Consider the following 24,839-nt stretch of genomic DNA (forward strand, 5'->3'; position numbering starts at 1 on the left):
TGTATAGTTGTTCATCATTTATCTCTTTAGTTATTGTAATGAATATATTTTTAAATAATGAAATTTTAAATATTGATGGTTGATCATAAGGAGTTCACATATTCTTACCTTGCATATATAGGTTTGTTTTGGAGTCCAAATCAGTGTTAGTTGATTAGCAGGAAAAGAAGCTCAAAGATTCTGAAACTCATATTGGCTAGAAACACATATTGGAAACTCATTTTGGTTTCTGGTTTTCTATTGTCAGATTTCTGATGCAAGTTCCTTTCTTTGCTTTTTATTAATTTATCAAATTTTTCACACTGTTGTACAAAACCAGTCTTTGCTGAGAAGTCATATACTGGTAAAGTCCAGGATGTACCCCATTTTTTTTTTTTATCATAAGCCCATGGGCATTACATTGAAATATAATTGTTTTACATGTAAATGAAAGCCTAATTTAAATTTACTGTTACAACAAAGCATGGAAAAAACAGTGAAAGTAAAAGCCTAATTTAAATCTACTATTACAACCTATACTAGTAAGTGGTAACCTAGTACCGCTGCATCATGGGTGTAGGAATTAACCTAACAGGGAAATTATGATCCTTCATTTGAAAAATACTCTGAATTTGATATTGGTACCACTCTTCGAAGTTAAACAACATGGTACTTTTGACATTGTTTACTTGTTAGACAGTGATTGCTAGATATCCTCATTAAATAGTTCTCAAGGCAGTTCTTTCAAAGGAATTCAGTTAATTTTTCAATCTTGCTATCTAGAATATTGGATGATCAGTATTTCATAAACAGTCACTTTTGGTGATTCCAAGCAGGTATTCCCTTATTTGTCCTCAAATTATATTTTAGTTTGTTGAATTTATAGTTCTTCATACATATCATTGTTGTATATTCATAGTCATTTAAGTGGATATATGCCTCTAGAGTTGTTATTTATTGCAAACAGGGTACTATGGGTTTAATAGGAAGTTTGCACTAGAAACTTTTGTTATGAAAACCAGGTTTCACATATACTCCAAAATTACAAAAACTATTGTACTTTTAAGTTCTTGTAGCTGCTCTAAGCTTATGGTTAAATGAATTTTTTGGCCTAGCTATTATGGAGCAAGTAGTCATGATGAATAATTTTACCAAAAATGGAAATTAATATATATGTTAGTAAATGGAAATTACTAATTTATCCTAGTAACAGTAAAACTTAACTGTTTTGAAATTATTGTTTCTTTCTATACAATTTAAGTCAATTTTATTATTATACTTTTCCTTCTCTAAAAAAAATAATTAAAGTTTTTGTTGTTGTGATTTATATTTATATTCACCATTCAAATATTAAAGTCTTTTGGGCTAGGAATGAAAAATATTTATACTTCTACAATATAATAATATAAAAATAATCTTAATAACATTTGCAAGGGTGGCTCATGCAAATAGTTAAGACTTTTACAATAAAATAATATAAACATATTCATAAAAACATTTGCAAGGATGGCTCTTGCAAATAGTTAGAATCTTTACAATAAAATAATATAAACAAATTCATACAAACATTTGCAAGGATTGTTCATGCAAATAGTAAGAACCTTTACAATAAAATAATATAAATAGATTCATAAAAGCATTTGCAACGGTGTCTCTTGCAAATAGTTATGACATTTACAATAAAATATACTATCTGGCATGTTTTGGAGGTATTATTATTTGCAAGAGCCAATAGGAGACATTAGCAAGGGTAGCCATTGTGGATTTGGAAGCATGATTATTTGCAAGGGTCTAGACTTGCAAATAGCAAGTGCTATATTATTTTAATCAGAAAAGCAATTTTTTTTGCAAGGACCCTTCCTACGCTTGCAAATTAAGTGCTACCTTTGCAGTTACTGGGAATTCTAGTAGTTACTTCTATGGTACAATAACAATTCTTTTCGGTATTCTGTCATCATCTATAAAGTACCGCTTCCAAAACCAATGCTTCTTCCAAACTTTGTCACTGATCTCCTCGATCGGCACATTCTCAGTTTCAGGCAAGAAAAAATACACAAACAGTGTCATAACCACCACCCATCCAGAGAAGAAAGCAAAAATGCCATACTGGAGATGACATAGCATTGACAGAGATGCTTGTGCTATTAGAAATGTAAACAAAAGGTTAACACACACCGTCACGCTCTGTCCCGCAGACCTTGTATCAAGCTGAAATGCCTCACTAGCAATAAGCCAGGCTAGTGGTCCCCACGACCATGCAAAAGCAGCCACGTAAGTACAAATAAAGACCACTAGTGTCAGTGCAGTTCCATGGCTGAGGTTCCCAGATTTGTCGATTGCATACCAGCGAAGAACAAGTGTGAGCATGACAAGTGAAATGAACATTTGAACACCCGCTTCGAGTAGTAGCAACCTACGGCCGGCTTGATCAACTGAGTGGATTGATACTAATGTTGCTAGAACATTGACTGACCCCAAGATCACAGCAGAATATAGTGATGCATCATTTCCTGAGCCGAGTGATATAAAGAGCACCGGTGAATAAAACATTATTGCATTGATCCCTGTAAGCTGTTGGAATATCTACATCCAACATTAAACCAGATAAACCAATGTTAAGTATCACAACTGAAACAAAATGTAAAATAAAAGAGTGAAAGATCAAAGATGTTTAATTCCAAGTTTGTTATATACCTGGAGGAAAGTAGCGATGACAAGTGGCGGCCGGTTGTGGCGTTTGAGAAGTTCTCGAAAGGGGCGTTTTACCTGCTGAGCTACACGTGTAGCCTCTATGATTTCTTTTAATTCAGATTCAATGTTGTCAGTGCCACAGAGCTTCTTCAGCACTGTTTTGCCTTCTTGAAGGCAGCCACGCTCGATCAGACTAGTCGGGGTATCATCTACAACCAATGCTCCTAGTGTTAGGACAAAAGCAGGAATGCCGGCAGCGCCGACCGATAATCGCCATCCCCATGGGTGGATCCTATTATAATAGAAGGTTTTAATATTACAGTAACTACATGAGTGAGGCTATGGTACTATGCAAAATGCGGATTGATCCATACTATGGATCAATATCTCTGTTTTCAAAGTCCAAATGGTCGATCGAAACTGTTCAACATGATCTCCATATAAACAATTATTTGTACACTAAATTTTATATTTTTAGAATTTTTTTAGTATTTTTTTAGATATGTAGAAAATCACTACTTTTGTTGGTCTAGAATATTTAGATCAAGTGATCTTTTACTTATCTAAAAAAATAGTAAAATAAAAAATAAAAAAAATGTAATATTAGATTTACAAGTAAATTTTAATAAGGTGGTCATGTTAAACGGTTCAGATTGTTTGAATTTTGAAAACAGAGATATTGATTCATAGGACGAATCAATCCGCACTACACATAGTACTATATCCTCACATTAAGCACATTGACTAATAAAGTAGCAGTCATTTAATATAAGAATAAATAAGACGTTCATGTACTTTGCTGCACCATAGTTGACAAGGGTTGCAAAGAGGATGCCAACTGTGATATTGAGTTGAAACAAGATGCTCAGACCTCCGCGTATCTTTGCTGGCGCAACTTCAGACAGGAATAGAGGTACAGCCTGCATGCACGGCATAGTTACATAACACAGCTTTTAGTGATTCTGTAATTAAGAAATTTTGACAAGATAGGTGGGACAACTAGGATAGTTGAGCATCAATTTCGGTGATTGGGTATCAACATCTCATCCTTTATCTCAATTTTGAGAAACTTTTGATAAAGCAACATTCTTGTATAACATGTCACAAAAAAAAAAAAAAACAGTAAAAATAATTTGTTCACCAGATAGTGATGCTACCAAATGTGCTACTGATTTTGCAAGATGGAATTTTTTTGAAAATTAAGGAGACAATATATAGCTAATGAAACAAAGGTATATGGATTACTTGATTTCCAAACCCAACTCCACAGCCAAGAAATATCCTCCCTATAATAAGCATTCCCAGATTTTGCGCAGCTACCCCAAAGACTACACCAATAAGAAAGAAGAAGCCAGCGGCCACGATAGTAAGCTTACGGCCAAGATATCGTGTGGTATATGATGCAAAAAAGGTGGCTATGATGCCGGCCAGGTAGAGCGAAGATGTGAAAAGTTGAAGTGTCTGGCTGTTGAATATGCAGTATTTGCTTTTATGAACATATTTATGCTCCAATTTGCGAAGATACACAGAATGAAAGAACTTCTTTAGGAAGTCATCCATTGATGTCACTCCCCCTTTAAGAAAAATTAGCATTTATCAAGATATCATTATGGTTTGCAAGTTTTAGCTCTTAATAATAAATTTCAAGTAATGTTAGTTATACACTGATCTGTTTACTAACCAAGTTTCAGATGAAAAGAAATTAATTAAATAATATACTAGCGACATTTAAGTTCGGCAGATAATTCTATTACAACATGTCGTCCTTTTTCATTTTTTTTAACAAGTCAAAATGAAGATAACATTAGACTAGTTTGTCCACTATCCCTTGTTTTCATATTTTTGACTTCTGTTTTGATTTAGAGCAAAAGATTCTTAGATTAGACTTTGACCGAAGACTAACTTGAACATATTTTTCAATAAATAGGACTACATGATGTAGAACCTTTTAGTCTTTTCAGGCAACATATCTTATCCAATAACTTTTTTTTGGATATATAATTGGGTGTGATATATGCACTTCTCCCAAATATTTTATTAACCAAGTATAATAGCCGGTTCAACAAGACAAGTAAAGAAAGAAATAAGGATAAAATCGTTATTATATGGGATTAAAGGGGCCTGAAACAGAAATAAATAAATGAAGAATAATTATACTAATCCCTCCACCCCTGTCTCCCCATTTATTCCCGCACTCTCTCTCTCCAAATTAACTTCCTTAACTGTTTTTTATTCTCCCATTAATTCCGCTAAGAATTTTCATTTATTCCCGCATTAATTATACTGCTCTTTTATTAACAATCCCCCACATTAATTATACTGTCATCTAATAACAATCCCCGCGTTAATTATACTTTCCTTGAATAACAATCCCTGCTCTGTTTATTGATGTTCAAGAAAGTATTTATCATTGTTCTGAGAAGCATTTATCCTTATATCTGAGTAGTATTTATCATTGTATCTGACATATTAATACTTTGATTTGATTAAACATTACTTATTGACAAGTTCAAGAAAGTATTTACATTGTTCTGACAAGCATTTACCATTATATCTGAGAAGTATTTATCACTGTCACAGACATTTTACTATAAGTTGCAATTATGTCTGAGACGTATTTATCCATGTAACATAAATTATTTATCCATGTAACATAAAGTATTTATCCATGTAACATAAAATATTTATCATTATGTCTGAAAAGTATTTATTATTGATGTTTTACTGAAAGTTGCAATTATATGTGAGAAGTTTTTATCCATGTAATATAAAGTATTTATCCATGTAGCATAAAGTATTTATTATTATGTCTGAGAAGTATTTATCATTAGGTGAGGGGATTGTTTATTTAATGGTCCCTAGTCGCGCGGGGACAATCCAAAAAAACAAAGAAATTTTGTGCGGGGATAACTGATAAGTATTTATGAGGGGATTGTTTATTTAATGGTCCCCAGTTGTGCAGGGACAATTGATGGATTGATTTGTTCAGTCATAAATAGAGATCATTGCATAAGGATTAATACTTTGCAAATCCAGGATAAATACTTTGATGCTTCAAGTTAAATACTAACAGTTTCTGCAGAGTATTAATGATTGAGCGGTCTCCCTATGACTTTTTTGACAGTTAGTGCGGAGTTTTTTGCGGAGATAGACCTACGGAAATTGCTATCATGATCCATAAATGAAATGAAGAAGGAGCCAATAGGCTGTCAAATTATAAGAGTGCCATTGGATAAGCTTGGAGATTATGTAGCAAAAGGTTAGGTGGCTGGCAATTGTTAATTAAAAAAAAAATGTATGAACAGACATGCAAAGCAAGGGCCATGTAACATATGATTTACATAATGGGGTATAAAGGTGATTTTTGTTGGATATATTGTTCCTTCCCAAGTGCTAATCTATTTTTTTTTACCCTTGGTCAAATTTAGGTGAGGCACAAACCTTATTAGAGTAGCCCTTTGAGGATAACAAGGAAACAAAATAAAAGCATCTTGTAATCTAATTATAACTAATATGTTAGAACTGTTTATACTTCTCATGCATCATTAAAGGAATTTCAAATTATTGTTATATCTTTATGTATTATTATTATTATTATTATTATTATTATTATTATTATTATTATTATTATTATTATGATTATGATTATGACTATGACTATGATTATGATTATGATTATGATTATTATTATTATTATTATTATTATTATTATTATTATGATGATTATTATTATTATTATTATTTTATTATTATTATTACACCCATTTTTGGTGACACCGAATTACACTCTCCATTTTTTAAGTTTTCAAATTCCAAACAGTCGATCTAAACCGTTCAACATGATGGATATATTAAAATGTGTTTGCGTATCGAATTTTATATTTTTTTTTTAATTTTTGACTATTTATTAAGTATTTTACAAAATTGTTATTTTTAGACCATTAAATTTTGTACTCATCTTAATAAATAGTAAAAGAATTCAAAAAATTTTAAAACTTGATCTGCAAGTACATTTTATCATATCCATCATGTTGAACAGTTTGGATCGACTGTCTAGACTTTGAAAATATATGGTGTAATCCGGTGTCACCAAAAAATGGTGCAAGTGGATCCCTCTATTATTATTATTATTATTATTATTATCGTCATCATCATCATTTTTTTATTATTATTATTATTATTATTATTATTATTATTATTATTATTATTATTATTATTATTATATTTTTCCTTTTCCTTTTAGAAAGAAATCTTTTTATACAAATCAAAATCAATTATAATCGCTCATTGCAAACAAAATTCAGCTCATCTTTCTAAAAAGAATATTTGAGAACTTCCAACAAAGCTGATATTAAATAGTACAACTATGGTACCGAACAACTTTGAACTAAGCTCCTTAATTGATATTAATTAGCACCCACTATAATCTATTGACACAGCTGAAATAGCTAACTAGAACTGAAACAGTGAAATCAAGACTAACTTAGGATTATAGAGAAAAATCTAACCTGAGTTGCCCACATCATAACCAAACATTAAACCCGCGGTAGCCACCATAAGGCAAGATATAATCAGAATCGGAGTTATCTTGGCCTCGGAATCCATGCTCACCTCTAGAGGCTGAGGCTCCACCGGATAATCTCCTACTCTCCGCCACATATTGACTTGACAAAGGAGGAGAAGAGAGGAGAGGAAAAGGGGAGCACTGTAAGGGTTAAAAAAATTACTAATTGAACTGAAGTTTGAACCAATTGAGGAGATTAGAGAGATAAAAAGGTGGATTTTAAGATAGTGACTTAGTAGAAGTTACAATTAATTCAGTGCTGATTGTTTGTTGAAGGAGCTAAGGAGGCAGGAAGAGTAAAAGACTGCTAACAAACCATTGACTCTGTATGATAGGAACATTTGAGGATAGGTTTCACCAGTCAGTATGGGATAGGTTTAACCAATGTGATGTCCTTCAATTATTTCTCACACAAATAATGTTTTACATCCTAATGGAATCCCTGATTTCTTCTTGGATCCCACCCAAGTTAAAATTTTTCTAGAGATTACAAGGCAGTCCTGGTTCTGGTATTAATCTGATAGGGAAGCTCTGCTTTATATCTATCATTGGTGATTTGCATTATAAGATTTAATCAAGTCTTTTTTTTTTCAATTTCAGTGATAATTGCTTTACTTGTTAATGTCTGACAAATTTTGGTTTTGCTTTATTTATTTATTTATTTTTAAATGTAATTATATAGTTCTAAATTTTAGAATTGATGTGAACCTATGAGATATTAAAATTATTTTGGGGATATACTGCCTCTTATTAATCTTAAACTTTTTCTTTTGACTGCAGGAACTGATCTCACAATCCTGCAATTTCTTTCCAAGATCTTTAAATCAGATTATTCAACAACTAATTTTCTCATTTAAGCCTTTATGCAATGAAATTGCAGATGTTATGCTCTCTGTGCCTATGTGCATGCTAATACGCATTATCTGAATGACTGAAAGATTTTTTTTTTTTTTTTTTTTTTCGCGTGTGTGATACTAGCATTTTCTAGTACATTGTATGAGTGACATCAGAAACAAAACTGTATTATGTATTCTTTTTAAGGTAAGCAATTAAACTGCCTCTGAGATATCAGGAGAGATCATATTCTTCAACTTCTAATTTTCCCATTTGAGCCATTTAGCAATAGTTTGCCTATGAGATATTACAATTATTTTGGAGGAAAATACGACCTCTGTGCCTCTATGCAATGAAATTGCAGATATTGTAACGCTCTCTGTGCCTATGTGCATGCCAACAGACATTATCTGAATGACTGAACGTCATCAAATTTTTTTTTTTTTGGGTGCTGTGGAGCAAATCTTTTCTCCTCAATTTGAATTTTATTATAGTCCAGGGTGTTGATTTATGCGTGTAATGTCATTGTAACTGCAGTAAAAGCACCCAGTCATACATTTCCATGCAAATTATTCAAAGGTGCGAATTACATAGTCAACCACTAATTCTGAACGAGAAATTCAACTTGAGTTTTAAAAAATTGTATTTTCTATTATAATAATTATATGAAACTCCCCTTTTCAATCTCTCTAAAATCTCCGCAGCAACATTCCTCTATTGATGCTATGGTCTCTACTAATTATATGACCCCTCTCCCTTTTCAGTTCCCGTACTCATTCCCACGTCAACCTTCATAGGAATAAATAGTTGCAAATAAGATATCAAATATCAATACTTTTATGCGTAAGTTAATATAATCATTCCTTTTTCCAGTTCTTCAATGATCCTCGCGTCAATCTTTCTCTAATGAAGTAGTGGGGATTTCGTATCTCCGCATCAACATTCCTCAATCATCCTTGCATCAATCTTTCTCTAACAAAAATACAAAATACTTTAGTATATAAGTATAAATACTTATAAAATAATATATTAATACTTTGATGGATAATTTGATATAATCAATTAAACACCTAAAGATTAAACTTTGTACAATGTATATACATATAAATACTTCAGTGCATATGTATAAATACTTTCATACGTCATCCAATGCCATATGTAAAAAAATATCAAGCTTTGCTATCCCCAGATATTATGGTAATATTAATAATTTTAGAAACATGTATGCCCCCCCCGGTATTTATGGTGCAGGGACATTTGAGGGATTTGATTGGGAAGATAATTATTTACGTAAAAAGTGTTGACCTCATAAGTATAAATGCCTCCGTACATATAATTAAATAGTTGAGAATGTCAATATTAATACTTGTAGAGAAAAAATCTAGTGCTGGAGTTTTGCGGTCCTCCCAGGTAATTATGGTCCTCCCATATAGTTATAGTTATGATGCAAAATTTTTGAAAGTATTTTAGTGTGGGTACTGTTATCCCTCTCTTTTTATTAAAAGACTAATGAGGTGCTGACAACCAAGATCGTATCATCAGTTCATCACCCTGTAATTAGTTTTTCTTTGCATGAAATTACTTGATTGAAGTTTGGAACAAATAAAAGGTTTGGTGACTTGATGGATAATATAAAAAATCCACAAGATTGTCAGTGTTTCCTTCGCACTGTATTTTTTTTTTGTATCTAGTTTTTTTTTTTTTTTTTTTTTTTTGCAAGATTTTTTTTTGGTATCTAGTTGATTGAGTATAGCAGAAGAAATAAGTTGCCAAAATGGCCGCGTAAAATCTTTATTACGAGGAGCATTGTCAACGAGGTGTGAAATAATTTTTTGGACTTTTGATTCCATATAAGAATGTCTCTTTCCCCTTCCCTCAAACTCCTCTCCAAAGGATCAGTCTCGTCTTGGCAGAAGAAATTGCTCCATTTTCCATCATACACAACTTATTAGATTGGTGGCGACAAATATACTCCTCCAATTATAAAGAAATAAAAAGCTTTTATTGAGAGAAATTAACAAGACAAGAAAAGGTCGGCACGCTGGCAACATATCAAATAGAAGAATTCAAAATCCATTATGAATTTTCAGTTTGTTATTTTTCATGAATCAAGAAGCACACTGGTGTCTCAATAATTTGACTAAAATACACTATCGTCACAGATCAAACTTTTCACATATGAAGATCTACTATAATATAATACAATTACGTAAACTAATGCTTTGAAATAAGGGATATACAAACAAAAATTACAGAAGTAACCACTGATCATTCTAGGAACAAGTGAATATACCTGAAATATCAATCCAATGTAAGCTAGCCTTTTCTACTTGAAATTCTAGGACCAACTTCTATGGTACAGTAACAATCGTTTTTGGTATCCTGTCATCATCTATAAACCGCTTCCAAAACCAATGATTCTTCCAAACTTTGTCACTGATCTCCTCAATCGGCACATTCTCAGTTTCAGGCAAGAAAAAATACACAAACACTGTCATAACCACCACCCATCCAGAGAAGAAAGCAAATATGCCATACTGGAGATGGCACAGCATTGACAGAGATGCTTGTGCTATAAGAAACGTAAACATAAGGTTAACACACACCGTCACACTCTGTCCCGCAGATCTCGTCTCAAGCTGAAATGCCTCACTAGGGATAAGCCAGCCTAGTGGTCCCCATGACCATGCAAAAGCGGCCACATAAGTGCAAATCAAGACCACTAATATCAGTGCAGTTCCATGGCTGAGATCCCCAGATTTGTCGATGACATGCCAGCGAAGAACAACTGTGATCATGATAAGTGAAACAAACATTTGAACACCCGCTTCGAGTAGAAGCAACCTACGGCCGGCTTGATCAACTGCGTAAATTGATACTAATGTGGCTAGAACATTGACCGACCCCAAGATCACAGCTGCATATAGCGATGCATCGTTTCCTAAGCCGAATGATATAAAGAGCACCGGTGAATAAAACATTATTGCATTGATCCCTGTAAGCTGTTGGAATATCTACATCCAAAATTAAACCAGATAAAACAATTTTTAAGTATCACAACCAACGAGACAAAGGTAAAATAATATAAATAATGAAGATCAAAGATGTTTAATACAAAGAGTGAGGCTATGGTGATGAATACACATTACACAACGGCCTGCGCTATGGACTCGCATCTCTATTTTTAAAGTTCAAATAGTCGATTTGAACCGTTCAACATGATCTTCATATGAAAATGTACTTGCAGACCAAATTTAACATTTTTTAGAACTATTTTTTTATATAGGTAGAAAATCACTTGATGAAAATTCTGGACGATCCAAAAGTAGTGATTTTCTACCTACTTAAAAAATAGTAAAAAATTATAAATGATGTAAATTTTGTTCTCCTATTACATTTTCATTTATGGAGATCATGTTTAATGTTTTAGATTGGCTATTTGAATTTTTAAAATAGAGATATAGATTCATAGCACGGGTCGATCTGTAATATACATATTACCGTAGCATCACTCCAATACAAAAGTTTGCAATATACCTGGAGGAATATGGCGATGACAAGTGGCGGCCGGTTGTGGCGTTTGAGGAGTTCTCGAAAGGGGCGTTTTACCTGCTGAGCTACACGTGTAGCCTCTATGATTTCTTTTAATTCAGATTCAATGTTGTCAGTGCCGCACAGCTTCTTTAGCACTGCTTTGCCTTCTTGAAGGCAGCCACGCTCGATTAAACTAGTCGGGGTATCATCTACAACCAGTGCTCCTAGTGTTAGTACAAAAGCAGGAATGCCAGCAGCACCAAGCGATAATCGCCATCCCCATGGGTGGATCCTTTATAATAGAAGATTGTAATATTAGACACTCCTAGTTGTATTAATGTAGTAGTAGTCATTTAATATGAGAACAAATAAGAGGTGTACTTTGCTGCGCCATAGTTGACAAGGGCTGCAAAGAGTATGCCAACTGTGACATTGAGTTGAAACAAGATGTTTAGACCTCCACGTATCTTTGCTGGTGCGACTTCAGATAGAAACAGAGGTACTGCCTGCATGCACGGCATAGTTACATGACACATTTTTTAGTGATTTTGTTATTAGGAAATGTTGACAAGATAATTGGGGACTTAAGTAGGATAGTTGAACATCAATTTTGGTATTTGAGTACAACATCTCAATCCTTTTTCAAATTTGAGAAACTTTTCATAAAGCAACATTCCAGTATAACTTGCACACCAAAAAGGTGAAAATAACTTGTTCACAAGATAGGGACGCTACCAAATGTGCTACTAGGGGTATTCAAACAGTTGGTTCAGTTAAAGCCGTATTAAAATAGTCAAAACCAAAATTTTATTCGGTTTTAAAAAACCTAACTGAACCAACTGAATTAAACTTGTCAATCCAATAACAACCGAACCAAAAAAACCAAAATTACTTTTGGTTTTGTTTGGTTGAACCGAAATAAGAGAGATTAAATTTCAGAAGGTCAAAACTCAATACATACACAAATATATTTAATAATCATAGAACTAAGTATCAAGATATATTTCAGTCGAACCGAAATAAGAGAGATTAATCCGAACCAAATATAAAAAACCGAAGTAACTCAAATAGATATCAAGTAAATTTTAGTTTTTGGATGAACCAAAATAAGAGAGATTAAACCGAACCAAATATAAAAAACCGAAGTTATTAAAAAATTCAACCGAACCGAACTATTTAAACCGAAAAACAAGCCATTTAATCCAAAATTTATCGGTTCGGTTGAAAACCTAATAAACCAAATCCAATGAACACCCCTATCTGCTACTGACTTCTCAAGATGGCAATTCGAAAAGGAGACAAAAGCTCATGAAACAAAGGTATATATGGATTACTTGATTTGCAAAGCCAACACCACAGCCAAGTAATATCCTCCCTATGATAAGCATTGCCAGATTTTGTGCAGCTGCACCAAAGACTACACCAATAATGAAGAAGAAGCCAGCGGCCACGATAGTAAGCTTACGGCCAAGATGTCGTGTGGTGTATGATGCAAAAAAGGTGGCTATGATGCCGGCCAGGTAGAGCGAAGATGTGAAAAGTTGAAGTGTCTGGCTGTTGAATATGCAGTATTTGCTTTTTTCAACATAATTATGCTTTATTTTGCGAACATACACAGAATAAAAGAACTTCTTTAGGAAGTCATCCATTGATGTCACCCCCCCTTTAAGAAAAAATCAGATAATTTTATCAAGATATCATGCAGCTTGACGGATATAAGTAAATAGTTAAAGAACCATGCAGAATACTAACAACAATTAAAAAAATGCTCAATCAAGTGGCAGATAAATCTATTACAACATGTCGTTGCTTTCTCATTTTTTTAATAAGTCAAATCAAGATAATAAGTATTTCAGGCAACATATCTCATCTAATTCCTTTTTTTGGATATATAATTGGGTTGGATCTATGCACTTCTCCCAAATATTTTATAAAATAAGTAATCGACGATTCAACAAGACAACTAAAGAACAAAATAAGGATAAAGTTTTTATTATTTGGAACTAAGAAGTGCCTGAAACAGAAGTAATAATAGAAATGAAGGAGCCAATAGGTTGTCAAATTATAAGAGTGCCATTTGGATAAGCTTGGAGAATATGTAGCAAAAGTTTAGGTAGCTGGGAAGTGCAGACTTTCAAATGTTTACAATGGATGTTTATTAAAAAAAGGGAAAATTTCATGCATACTCCTCAAAAAATTCAAAATTATGTATTGCCCCTCTAAAATTCAAAATATCATGTATATCCTTCTAACTTTCAAAATCTCACAAATTTACCCAATTTATTGACTTTTCTATTAAATCTCTTTTGAAATTTATAAAGTACTCATTTTACCCTTATTAAAAAATAAAAATATGTAATCTTTGTTAAAAAAAAAAAAGTTTCGTCTTCTACCTAGTCATTTTATGAGGAGAAATGGTTTATTTTTCTACTTGTGAGTTATGACACATACATAGGGGCATTCATGCATACGCATATGTGCGTGTCACATTTAAGAAAATGCTCACAACTGACCAATTAGAAGACTAAATATTTCTCTTAAATATGCTTACATATTTTTTATTTTTTTAATAAAAGGTAATATGGGTACTTTATAAATTTAACATGAGTTTTAATAGAAAAGTTAATAATTGAGTAAATTGTGGGTTATTGAAATTTAGAATGGTAAATATGATATCATGAATTTTAGAAGGGGAAATACGTAATTTCAATTTTTTTTGAGGAATATACATGAAAAGCAAGAAGCCATGGACCATGTATCATATGATTTACACATAATAGGTTATAAAGTTGATTTTATGGCATTGTCCCTTCCTAGAGTGCTAATCTATTTTTTACTCTTATTAGTCAAATTTAGATGAAGAACAATATCCTTTGTAGAATAGCCCTTTGAGGATAACAAAGAAAAAATAAAAGCATCTCGTAATATTATTAGAACTATTATAAGTTTGTACTAATTATACTTTTCAATACTCATGTATCATAAATGTAAGTTGCAAATCATTATTGTTGTTATTGTTGCGTTATTATATTTTTTTTCTTTTGCTTTTAGAAAAAGTTTTTTTTATACAAATCAAAATCAATTATAATCAATCATTGAAAACAAAATTCAGCTCATCTTTCTAAAAAGAATATTTGAGAACTTCCAACAAAGCTGATATTAAATAGTACAACTATGGTACCGAACAACTTTGAACTAAGCTCCTTAATTGATATTAATTAGCACCCACTATAATCTATTGACACAGCTGAAATAGCTAACTAGAACTGAAACAGTGAAATCAAGACTAAACTTAGGATTATAGAGAAAAATCTAACCTGAGTTGCCCACATCATAACCAAACATTAAACCCGCGGTAGCCACCATAAGGCAAGATATAATCAGAATCGGAGTTATCTTGGCCTCGGAATCCATGCTCACCTCTAGAGGCTCCACCGGACAACCTCCTCCTCTCCGCCACATATTGCCTTGACCAAATGGTAGACGAGACGAGACGAGACGAGACGAGACGAGACGAGAGGAAAAGGGAGTACTGAAAGGGGTTATAAATTACTAATTGAACTGAAGTTTGAACAAATTGAGGAGATTATAGAGACAAAGAGGAGGTTTTCAACATAGTGACTAAGCAGAAGTTGAAATTAATTCAGTGTTGATTGTTTGATGAAGGAGCTGGGTAAGGAGGCAGGAAGACTTGGAACAAACCATTGCGTGCGTATCCTCTGAGATATCTCAACTTTTGCGTGACCGACGTGTCCGGTGCCTATTCGGGGGTGATGTAGGGGATCAGTATTATGTGTGCTTTGAGATTCGTGTAGAGCGTATTTAAACGGTTGGAATTTTTCATAAAGTCACGCAAAGTTTGAGATATCTCAGAGGATACGAATTCCAAACCATTGACCTTGTATGATAGGTACATTTAGGATCTTTTGTGGCGTCTAAAATCATTACAGGATGTGGTTCTTAATTGACATGTTTATTTTCTAAATTATATACCTCATTTGTGAGAATTTTTTCCAGACCAAGATAACGTTCAGTTACATATTATTTGCCCTTTTTTTTATTTTTAGAAAGTAAAAAAAATGATTTGTCAGGAAAAACAAATTGATTGTTTTTTTCTTCTCATAAACAACTAGAATCGAATCAAAGTTTCAGTTCAGACACAAGGTGATCGAAACTTTGTTTCAATCCACTCAGTTTTTAAATCAGATATAGCCATATAGGGGTGACTCAATATTTGATTTGGTGCACTCATTTTTTTCAAACATAAATATCATAGCAGGGGTGATCGAATATTTGTTTAGGTTCACTAAAATATTAAAATCATGTAGTTTGTGGTGTAGTGCCGTACTAGTGTGAAAGGAGTGTGTATCCTCTCTGAGATATCTCAACTAGTGTTGTAAATAACGGTATGCAGTCGTCGAATAGATAAAATACCGCTAAGTGATTAATCGGGAATAATCGACTGATTAGTCGGAAAAATCTATAACGGCTTAGTCACTGCCAAAGACTAATTGGCTGATTAGCGTTTATAAACGCTGATCTCAACTTTTTTTATGACCGATGTATACGGTGCCTATTTGAAGATAGCGTAGCAGGCTAGTATTATTTATACTTTGAGATTCGTGCATAACGTATTTGAATGGTTGAGCAATTAATCTATTGTTGAAAAAATGTTTTATTTTTTTATTTTTTTAAATAAAATTTTTATTTGCATGATGCCCAAATATGCAACTAGTTTGTGCATTTAGGTAATTTGCCCAGTTGCAGCGACTCGCTGGCCACACAGTAACAGTTTGTACTTTGTAGTAGTGTGGAATAACTAATCCAGGACATTTTATATTTGACGACCGGATTTGTTCCGTCTGTTTAATCCATCCCAACAGCGTAATTTCTTCCCGGGTGTCGAAGTGGAAATAAATCTGCTGTTATTTCTACGGAATAACAGGAACCTGTTATTCGATCTAAACCGTTGAAACTTGTATGCTCGAATCTCAATGAAATAACCAACGGTTAGAATCAGAATAACATGTTCATGTTATTTCCAAGGAATAACAGCATATTTATTTCCGTTGTCGAATGATATTGATTATTGATAGGTACTACCGTAGATGTGGAATTCGTTTATCTCAAACTTTGCGTGACTTTATGGAAAATCTCAACCGTTTAAATAAGTTCTTCACGAATCTCAAAGCACAAATAATACAGGCCCCTGCGCTATCACCGAATAGGCACCGGACACGTCGGTCACGCAAAAGTTGAGGTATCTCAGAGGATACGCACTCGTAGATGTGGACATGTGGTGGCGCTTGGCGTTAAATGACACAGGTGAAGTTCGACGAAATTAAGTGAAATAGTTATACACGAATAAAGTATAATCATGACGAAATTGTGAAAAAGACGGAATAAAGTAGAAATTTTGAAGTCAGATTCTTTCATTTTGCACTCTATTTCAAGAAAATGTTTAACATTGTAGGGATATGAAATAATGTTATTTTGTAAAAATGAAGGACACGGTATTGAAGACATTTCATTAAACAAACTCTCTATTTTTTTTTACAGAAAAAATATCATGGTTATGCACTCAAATTTTTCACTTCATATTTTTAAGAGAAATCAAATTAAAATAGCTTATTAGCACTTTTTCAAATAACTAATCAACAATTATTATTAATAATAAAAATTGGAGGTGAAATTACCAAATTATTCAATATTTACAAATTATCATTCTAATTTTAAATTTGCGACACCTACAATATTGTTTTTGTCTAGTTCCTTTTACAAAAAATATTTGACATGATATTGTTATTTGAAACTGTGAACAATCATGATAATTTACAAAAAAAAAAAAAAAAAAAAAGTATCAACACAATAAAAAATTGTAAAAATGTTCAATATAATTTAGATATATCGCGTCTATCTCAAATTTGGTGTCATTTGAAAAGTTGTCAAGTCACAAACTAAATGCCGGTAAGACTAATTTGTTAAAAAACAATTAAAATAAGGATCAAGTCCTTATTTGACTGATGATAAACTATTAGAGTAATTGGAGTACTGATATGACAGTAAGAGATTTTGAGAAGAATGAATCTTTTATTTCATTTTCTTGATTTACATTCTCTCTATTGCTCCTTATATAGGGCATATTACAAGAAGCTCACTAATAGTCTAACTAACATCTAATGATCATTAACAGTCTAACTAACACCTAAAGCTGTTATAAATTCAGCTGTTACAAGTGACTGTTATTAACTGTCTAATATAAACACATTACAAGAGTTTTTTAACTTGTGAAAAGGAAAAAAGAAAAAAAAAAGATCGGGTAGTTAAAAACAGCTGATCAGCTCAGAAAAATGAAAAAACAACAGACCTAAAATAATAGAAATTGAGAAGAACCTAAAAAGGAGAAAATAACATAAAAATAATTTGTTAATATTTACTTTTTGAAAATATCTGATGGATAATCAGTTGATTGTTTGATTATTTTTATTTGTAATTATGCATTAATCACTAATATCACTAGCTGAGAATTGGAATTTGTAGTTTTTGAAAGTTTTTCTTTGAAGAGAAAAAAGTTTTTGAATTTTAGGAGGGTAGAATTATAAAAGTAAAAGAACAACTTTATTCAATTTCAAGCATATCTGTTATGAATACATCAATCTATTTATAGGAATATTATGTTATAGAGTTTTACAGAATAAATCACGAATTATGTTTCTTGAATCATCAGCTAAGTTCTAAAAATAAATATTCTCTGTTCTCTTTCTCTCCGGTACTGGAGAGCTTCTCGTGCCAGTGTTAAGGTGGTTAAGAGGAGTTCTTCATTCTGCATACGGGCCCCATATGTGAGCTTCTTCGATTCCTTCCTTTCCTTTAATCTCTCTCAAGTCTAAACCAGTCAACCTGTTGATTTTGACAAGGTCGGCCCCTCCCGTTAGGTTTATACTGTTATACATCCTCTTTTATCTGCTTCCCGGCCCAACAGTGGTCCGGCGCTTATAAGCCCCTTAACTTAGTCAAATTTTTTTTAAGTTGACTAAGTCAATTGTATATGTCTACCTACGTCCAACGTTTTGCCGCTAAAAATGGAAAATTAAAAACACATGCAAATAAGGGTGTTATTTAGGGGTGTCAATGGGTACGATACGGGGAGGGTGGAACCATTTTCATACCCATACCCACTAAGAATTGACCTTACCCATACCCTACCCATACCCGTTAAGAATTTGTCTTACCCTACCCTACCCATACCCGTTATGATTAACGGATAACGAAACGGTAGTGGGCGAATAACGAAAATACCAATATAATGGTTTGGACAGCATATGGTCAATTTTGTCATTTGTTACATTATTTCTTCTAACATTTCATTCCATCTCATTCAATTATTAAATATATATATTCATAGTATAACCTTGAGAAAGCTGACATGTAATGCAAAATTCAGACGCTAACACCTGAGCTGACATTAATGGATTACTTATTTATACCAAACAATACATTATTGCCAGAAAATAAGGTGAGGAAATATTTTCTTTGAAACATGGAATATTTTTATTTGTAGAATTGAGAAAAAGGCAATAACGATGAATAAGGAAGAAAACAAGAAAATGAATTCGTTGATATATATGTCTCTAGTGTTGATACAGGCATACAACAATATGAAAAGAAGAAAAAAAAATAAATTGGATATAATATTGATATATTTATATATAATATATTTCATATAATTACCCATTACCCAACGGGTACGAAATAACCTTTACCCGTATCCATACCCGTTTATCTAACGAAAAAAAATCTTTATCCATACCCATACCCAATAGACTAACGAAAAAAAAACCTTACCCATACCCGTCTTATCGAATACGATATGGGTAGGGTAAACGGGTAAACGGGTGTCATTGACACCCCTAGTGTTATTGGAGATGACACACTCGGTTAGTCAAAGTATAACGGTTCTTAAGCCTTAGGTTGTACAAATTTAGTGTATTGATAAATTGTAATTCACGAGAAATTAATAATCAATATAACAATAATTCATTAATCTTTACTGATTTCTAATAGATGTCAATCTGTCACCCCATACACGAGAGGTTTCAAATGATAGTTCTATCTTTAGTTAATTAACAAGAATTAATATGCCATGTACAACCCCAATCCTCCCTCTATCGAATAGTTGGAGCTTGGACCGATTCAAGCTCTTGGATTACCCTGTTTCTATTGATCTAGCTATACATCTCGCATGATCGAGAAAGTACAAGCAAAATGCCCAAAAAAGCAGTTGCCGGCATTCTTGCATCACTGTTGGTGATCATCGTATGTGCTGGTGCAATCATTGCGCTTGTGCACTCGACAAAGAAAGCTAGATCTGACATCCCCACCTCCATACATACCACCTCGAAATTCACGAGGTCAGGAAACTTGTGCTCGACAGCCCTTCACAAAGAATCTTGCGAGCTCATGTTGTCTAATGTATCACCTAAACCGAAATCATCACAGAACAGTATGTTTGAGGCCTCATTGGCTCAAAGCCCGTCAACGCAAACTAAAATTTTTAGAAGTTTCATCGTAGTCACACTGAGTGAGTTGGAAATTGCTGCCAACCGTGCAGCTGATATTGGTAGCGACAAAGGTAGGACAGGTGCAGCCCTCAATGATTGCCAGAAGCTCCTCACCGATGCTCTGAAATACGCAGAGGATGCAGTTGATCTTGTGGGGGATAAAAATCTTGAAAGTTTGACTGCTGAGGCTGATAATATCGTGCACATGCTTACGGCCTCGATGACATATATGTACACATGCGTCGACGGCTTTGAGAACTCGAATCTGAATTCAGAGATGAACCGCATTATGAAAAATGCCACCATGATGAGCAGCAATGCTTTGGCGGTGATCAATAGCATTTCGTCATCTTCTGTCAAGAGCAAATCTCACCACGGAACAAGTAGACAGCTATTTGGTTATGACTTGGATCGACATGGTTACCCCATGTGGCAATCTACTGGGGAAAGGAAGTTGTTGCAAGCTGCTAGGTATTTTCCTAACAAATTAAGCTGCTTATTTGCCTTTTTTTGCTAGGTTGAATAACCAATAAAAAAGATAATGTATCAGTCTTCAAATTATATGAACTTTTTTTTTTCAAAGGAAAGCAAGTAGGTAACTGATTACATATTATTGCAAATATAGTTCGCAGCCGGATATAGTCGTGGCACAGGATGGAAGCGGTAAATACAAGACCATAAACGATGCAATTAAGAACATTCCGGCCAGTTACACAAAATATGTGATTTATGTCAAGGCTGGTGTGTATGAGGAGATGGTTATGATACCGAGGGATAAACCAAACTTGACCATATATGGTGATGGAATGGACAAAACTATTGTTACCGGGAGCATAAGTGACCGTGGTTCAGCTACCAAGCTCCAATCCGTATTCGGTAAGCCTCGATTTCCCTCGCTATCTTTAATTTATTCTTCCTCTGACTCTTGGCCTTATTTAGTTCCCAAATCAATTGTAACAATCACATATATGTATATGACTTTGTTTTTTAATTCTACAATAATGTATCATGTATGTACATATATCTCGCAGATTTTTTCATCCCAATAACAGAGCAATTTAAAATAATGCAAATTCATAAAATTCTTTAAACAACATGTAACACACACATATGTATGTCTCATTCTGCAGCGATCGATGGACAAAATTTCATTGCCAAGGATATGGGATTTAGAAACACTGCAGGGGCAATTGGATATCCGGCGGTGACAGTTCGCGCGAGTGCAGAATACATTTCTTTCTATAATTGCAAAATTGATGGATACCAAGATACCCTCTATTCCCATACCGGGCGTCAGTTCTTTCGCGATTGCACAATATCTGGTACCATTGACTTCATCTTTGGAAACTCGGCCGCAATTTTCCAAAACTGTAAAATCGTTGTAAACACTCCTCAGCACGGCGCACAGAATGTCATCACCGCTAATGGTCAGAATCTTCACAGCTTAAACATTTTTTTCTTTTTGAAATCGATGTAGAAATTTTATAATTTTATTAATGTGAAAACATTTGGTCCTCCCACAAAGATTCAACATGTGCATCTGCAACCTATGCGATTTGGGCTCGCTATTGCGTGGGATCTGTTTTGAATTGGAGGTTGGAATAATGAAGTGGCAGGACAAACGGCACTGCTACATTATTATTGATTTATTAGAAAATAATTGGTTAAGAATAAACAAATTGCTAACTATCCAGTATAGTTCATCTTTATTCTGACTTAATTGAAATATTAGTACTTTATTTACTGATAATTGTATTGTTATAAACAGGGCGTACTGACCCGAATATGAAAACGGGATTTGTGCTTCACAACTGCGAGATTATGGCAGATAAGGACTTCGAGGCAAACCGCTTAAATACTGCAAACTATCTTGGCCGACCATGGAAAGAATACGCCCGAACTATGATCATAGAGTCGACCATTGGTGACCTAATCCATCAAGACGGATGGATGTCCTGGAGGAACACCAATTTCGGGCAAAATACCTTGATCTACGGGGAATACGGCAACAAGGGATCAGGCGCAGCCATAGAAAAGAGGGTGAAGTGGCCTGGATTCCATGTCCTCAGCAAGAGTGACGCAACGCAGTACAGTGTAGGATCCTTCATTAATGACAATAAATGGTTGGATTCAACTGGAATTCCCAGTACTGCAGGGCTGATGACCTAACTAATTTTTTCATTAGAGAAGTGACGACCGAGAATATTGCCTTTTGCTGTTAAGTTAAAGGCTAGTTTCGATGAGCTATCTAATTAATTAAATATATACGCGGAAGATTAGACAGGTGTGCCCTGTTGTAAATTTGTATGGGCATATACCTAGTGTTAAGATATACCAGTAAAATTATTATTAATTTGCAGTTGGGGTATCGTAACAATAGTCTCGATCTCCATGCAATTGGGAATTATATCATGTGAATGTAATGCTATATGCAGTTTCAAGGAAAAAATAGTAATGTAATTTATTTTCTTCCTCATGAGTCAGCTGTTAATAATGTTAATTTAAATGTGTTGATAAATAATTTGATTTTCAAATTTATATCTTACAAATTATTTCATCTAAAAAGATCAACGCAAGTACGCAACTGTATACAACTTAATCTTCTAAAAGATTGGGACATGGAAATCAAGACAATGTACATCTCCTTGAAAGGAGATGATGCCAACAATCCTATACAAAATTTGACAATTCATACTTACAATAAATCCAACCGGATTCATGTATGATAATGGATATGAAAAAAAAACTATAACTAGTGGGAATAAATCCAACTGGATTCTCTACAATTAAAACGTCCGATTCAACAACATTTAATAAGTTCCCTTTTCGCACATTTGCCAGCTGTCCAAAACTCAAAAAGAGTGTATTTTGTTGTTTGATTGCTTACATACACCAAATGTTATCAAATTATTACAATGCAATCAGAATGTGCTTTTCCAGTATCCAATTTATTGCAATGTTAGAAGACCCTTAAAAAAGTTAATTGCTTGATCCAAATAATCCATTTGTCGAGAAAAGCCCAAATGGCCTTATCTTCATATAAGATGCCCTCGGATACAAGTTTAATTTTAGTAAAGCCTGTCTAGGATCTGGGTACTAAATTTGAAATTCTTGTTTGCAGCCTCATCGCATTTTTTAATTAAGGCTTAGATGATCTTATTTGTTATTCTTTTTAGTGACCTTTAGTAAAGCTTGAAAAAGACGTTATAAAAAGTGAATGTGCGCAGGAGCGAATCTAAAGTCAAGCTAAGAGGTGTTTAACATATGTGATTTAGAAAAAAAAATTATGTATTTTGAAATTTAATTGATTTTTTTTTAATTTTTATATAGTTGAGTCTCTTTATAAAATTGTCAATTAAGTGCTTATAATTTAGTACTTACAATTTTAGTTTGTTCTGAAAATGCTAAATTCATATTTTTTTTTTATACTTCTATGTTTATTTCCTTTTTTTGCAGAACGCTGCGTCGAGTTAAAAAAAAACGAAAAAAGAGAATAATTTGACAAATGAACTTGCGAACCTCATGGGGTCGTCATGCATGAGTCATTTCGAGGTCTATGACAAGACCATTCATTCATGACTTCTCTTAATTCCTCTGATTAATACTATTCAATCAATCATGTCTATAGAAATTACATAAAAATAATATAAGGTATTATATAAATTGTATTCATATCTCGACCTCGAGTCCGAATCTGTTGTAATCTCGGAAGGAATTACAGGGCCCTGAAATTCTAATATCAACCGTTCAAATATTTTCTGTACAGATCTCGAAAAAAAATAAGTTTTCATATACAAATCTTGAGAAAGACCAACAGTTCAGATTGGAATTACAGAATCTTTTAATTCCCCAAGAATTACAGCAGATTTATTTTCCTCGATCTCATAAAAGGAACTGAAATTTTTTCGGTTCCTTTAAGAAATTATAAAGGTACCCGAAATTCGGTTTATTAAGAAATTCTTTGTAGCATCTGCACAGTAGTCGGTATGGCCTATTTCGATTCCTTCTATAAAATCAAAATATAGACCCAATCCATATAATACCTTACGTTACTTTTATATAATTTCTAAAAATAAAAAAATTCTGATGGTGCAAAACGCAAACTCGCTCAATGATTATCCCGAGGTTTGTCACCATATTTTAAGCGCCGAGTAAATCCAATGATGTCAGTACCAAAAACTTGAAGGAATTCACGAAAAAGAAACCTCAACTGTTTTTGTGTTGCACAATTCATTGAGAAGTGAAATACCCTTCATCTCAAACACAGCGGCCTTGCAAGGCTACGGGTAACGGGCTACCTCATGAACAGTAATGTTCTTTTTTGCAACTTGATAATATTTGGCTTTGTATCGTTGTCGGAATTTGGTATAAATTCGGAAGGGAATTTCCAATATATTGAGCCTGTTTATTTTCGAAATGTAAAATTTAAGAGTACGTAGGATTAAAATGTTATATAATTGCACTAGTCATGCCTTACATTTTTATTGTCATTTTTAAAGTTCAAATAGTCAATCCAATCGGCTCAACATGATTTCTATATCATAATATGCTTAGACGCTAATTTTTACATTCTTTTCAAAAAAAAATTTACTAGTTTTTTTAGATAGATACAAAATTATTATTTTTCAAAAAATTCTGAATCATATTGAACAATTTGAATTGACATAATTGTGAGA

General features: G+C 33.3%; 3 protein-coding genes across 4 annotated transcripts in view; 1 reads left to right on the forward strand and 2 right to left on the reverse strand.

Moving 5' to 3' along the window:
- The window catches only part of LOC144567068 (sugar transport protein MST4-like), a 43,202-nt gene extending 27,908 nt beyond the window's left edge, over positions 1–15,294 (reverse strand). The window contains exons 1-5 of one of the 2 annotated variants that reach the window (XR_013515351.1): positions 14,920–15,270; positions 12,937–13,265; positions 11,984–12,108; positions 11,606–11,894; positions 10,322–11,082 (exon numbers count right to left, since the gene is read on the reverse strand). Coding sequence is in view for 1 of the 2 variants with exons in the window: in XM_078317112.1 (XP_078173238.1) it covers positions 10,420–11,082; positions 11,606–11,894; positions 11,984–12,108; positions 12,937–13,265; positions 14,920–15,064 (1,551 nt within the window). In the remaining variant the exon portion in view is untranslated. Of the gene's footprint in view, positions 1–10,125; positions 11,083–11,605; positions 11,895–11,983; positions 12,109–12,936; positions 13,266–14,919 lie in introns of those variants that run through there. The other variant, XM_078317112.1, reaches the window with a different exon arrangement.
- LOC144567066 (sugar transport protein MST4-like) lies at positions 1,872–7,533 on the reverse strand. Its single transcript, XM_078317110.1, has 5 exons — positions 7,179–7,533; positions 3,916–4,244; positions 3,466–3,590; positions 2,674–2,962; positions 1,872–2,562 (listed from the first exon to the last, which is right to left on the reverse strand). Exons 1-5 carry the CDS (start codon positions 7,327–7,329, stop codon positions 1,897–1,899), a joined length of 1,560 nt encoding a protein of 519 aa, XP_078173236.1. The 5' UTR covers positions 7,330–7,533; the 3' UTR covers positions 1,872–1,896.
- Positions 15,295–19,769: 4,475 nt separating the features above from the next.
- On the forward strand, positions 19,770–22,642 carry LOC144567035 (pectinesterase-like). The gene is made up of 4 exons (XM_078317059.1): positions 19,770–20,634; positions 20,789–21,039; positions 21,294–21,590; positions 21,932–22,642. Exons 1-4 carry the CDS (start codon positions 19,868–19,870, stop codon positions 22,330–22,332), a joined length of 1,716 nt encoding a protein of 571 aa, XP_078173185.1. The 5' UTR covers positions 19,770–19,867; the 3' UTR covers positions 22,333–22,642.
- Positions 22,643–24,839: the final 2,197 nt, after the last annotated feature.

This window comes from Carex rostrata, chromosome 16 (assembly GCF_964058835.1).
Source record: "Carex rostrata chromosome 16, lpCarRost1.2, whole genome shotgun sequence".
NCBI classification, from domain to species: Eukaryota; Viridiplantae; Streptophyta; class Magnoliopsida; order Poales; family Cyperaceae; genus Carex; species Carex rostrata.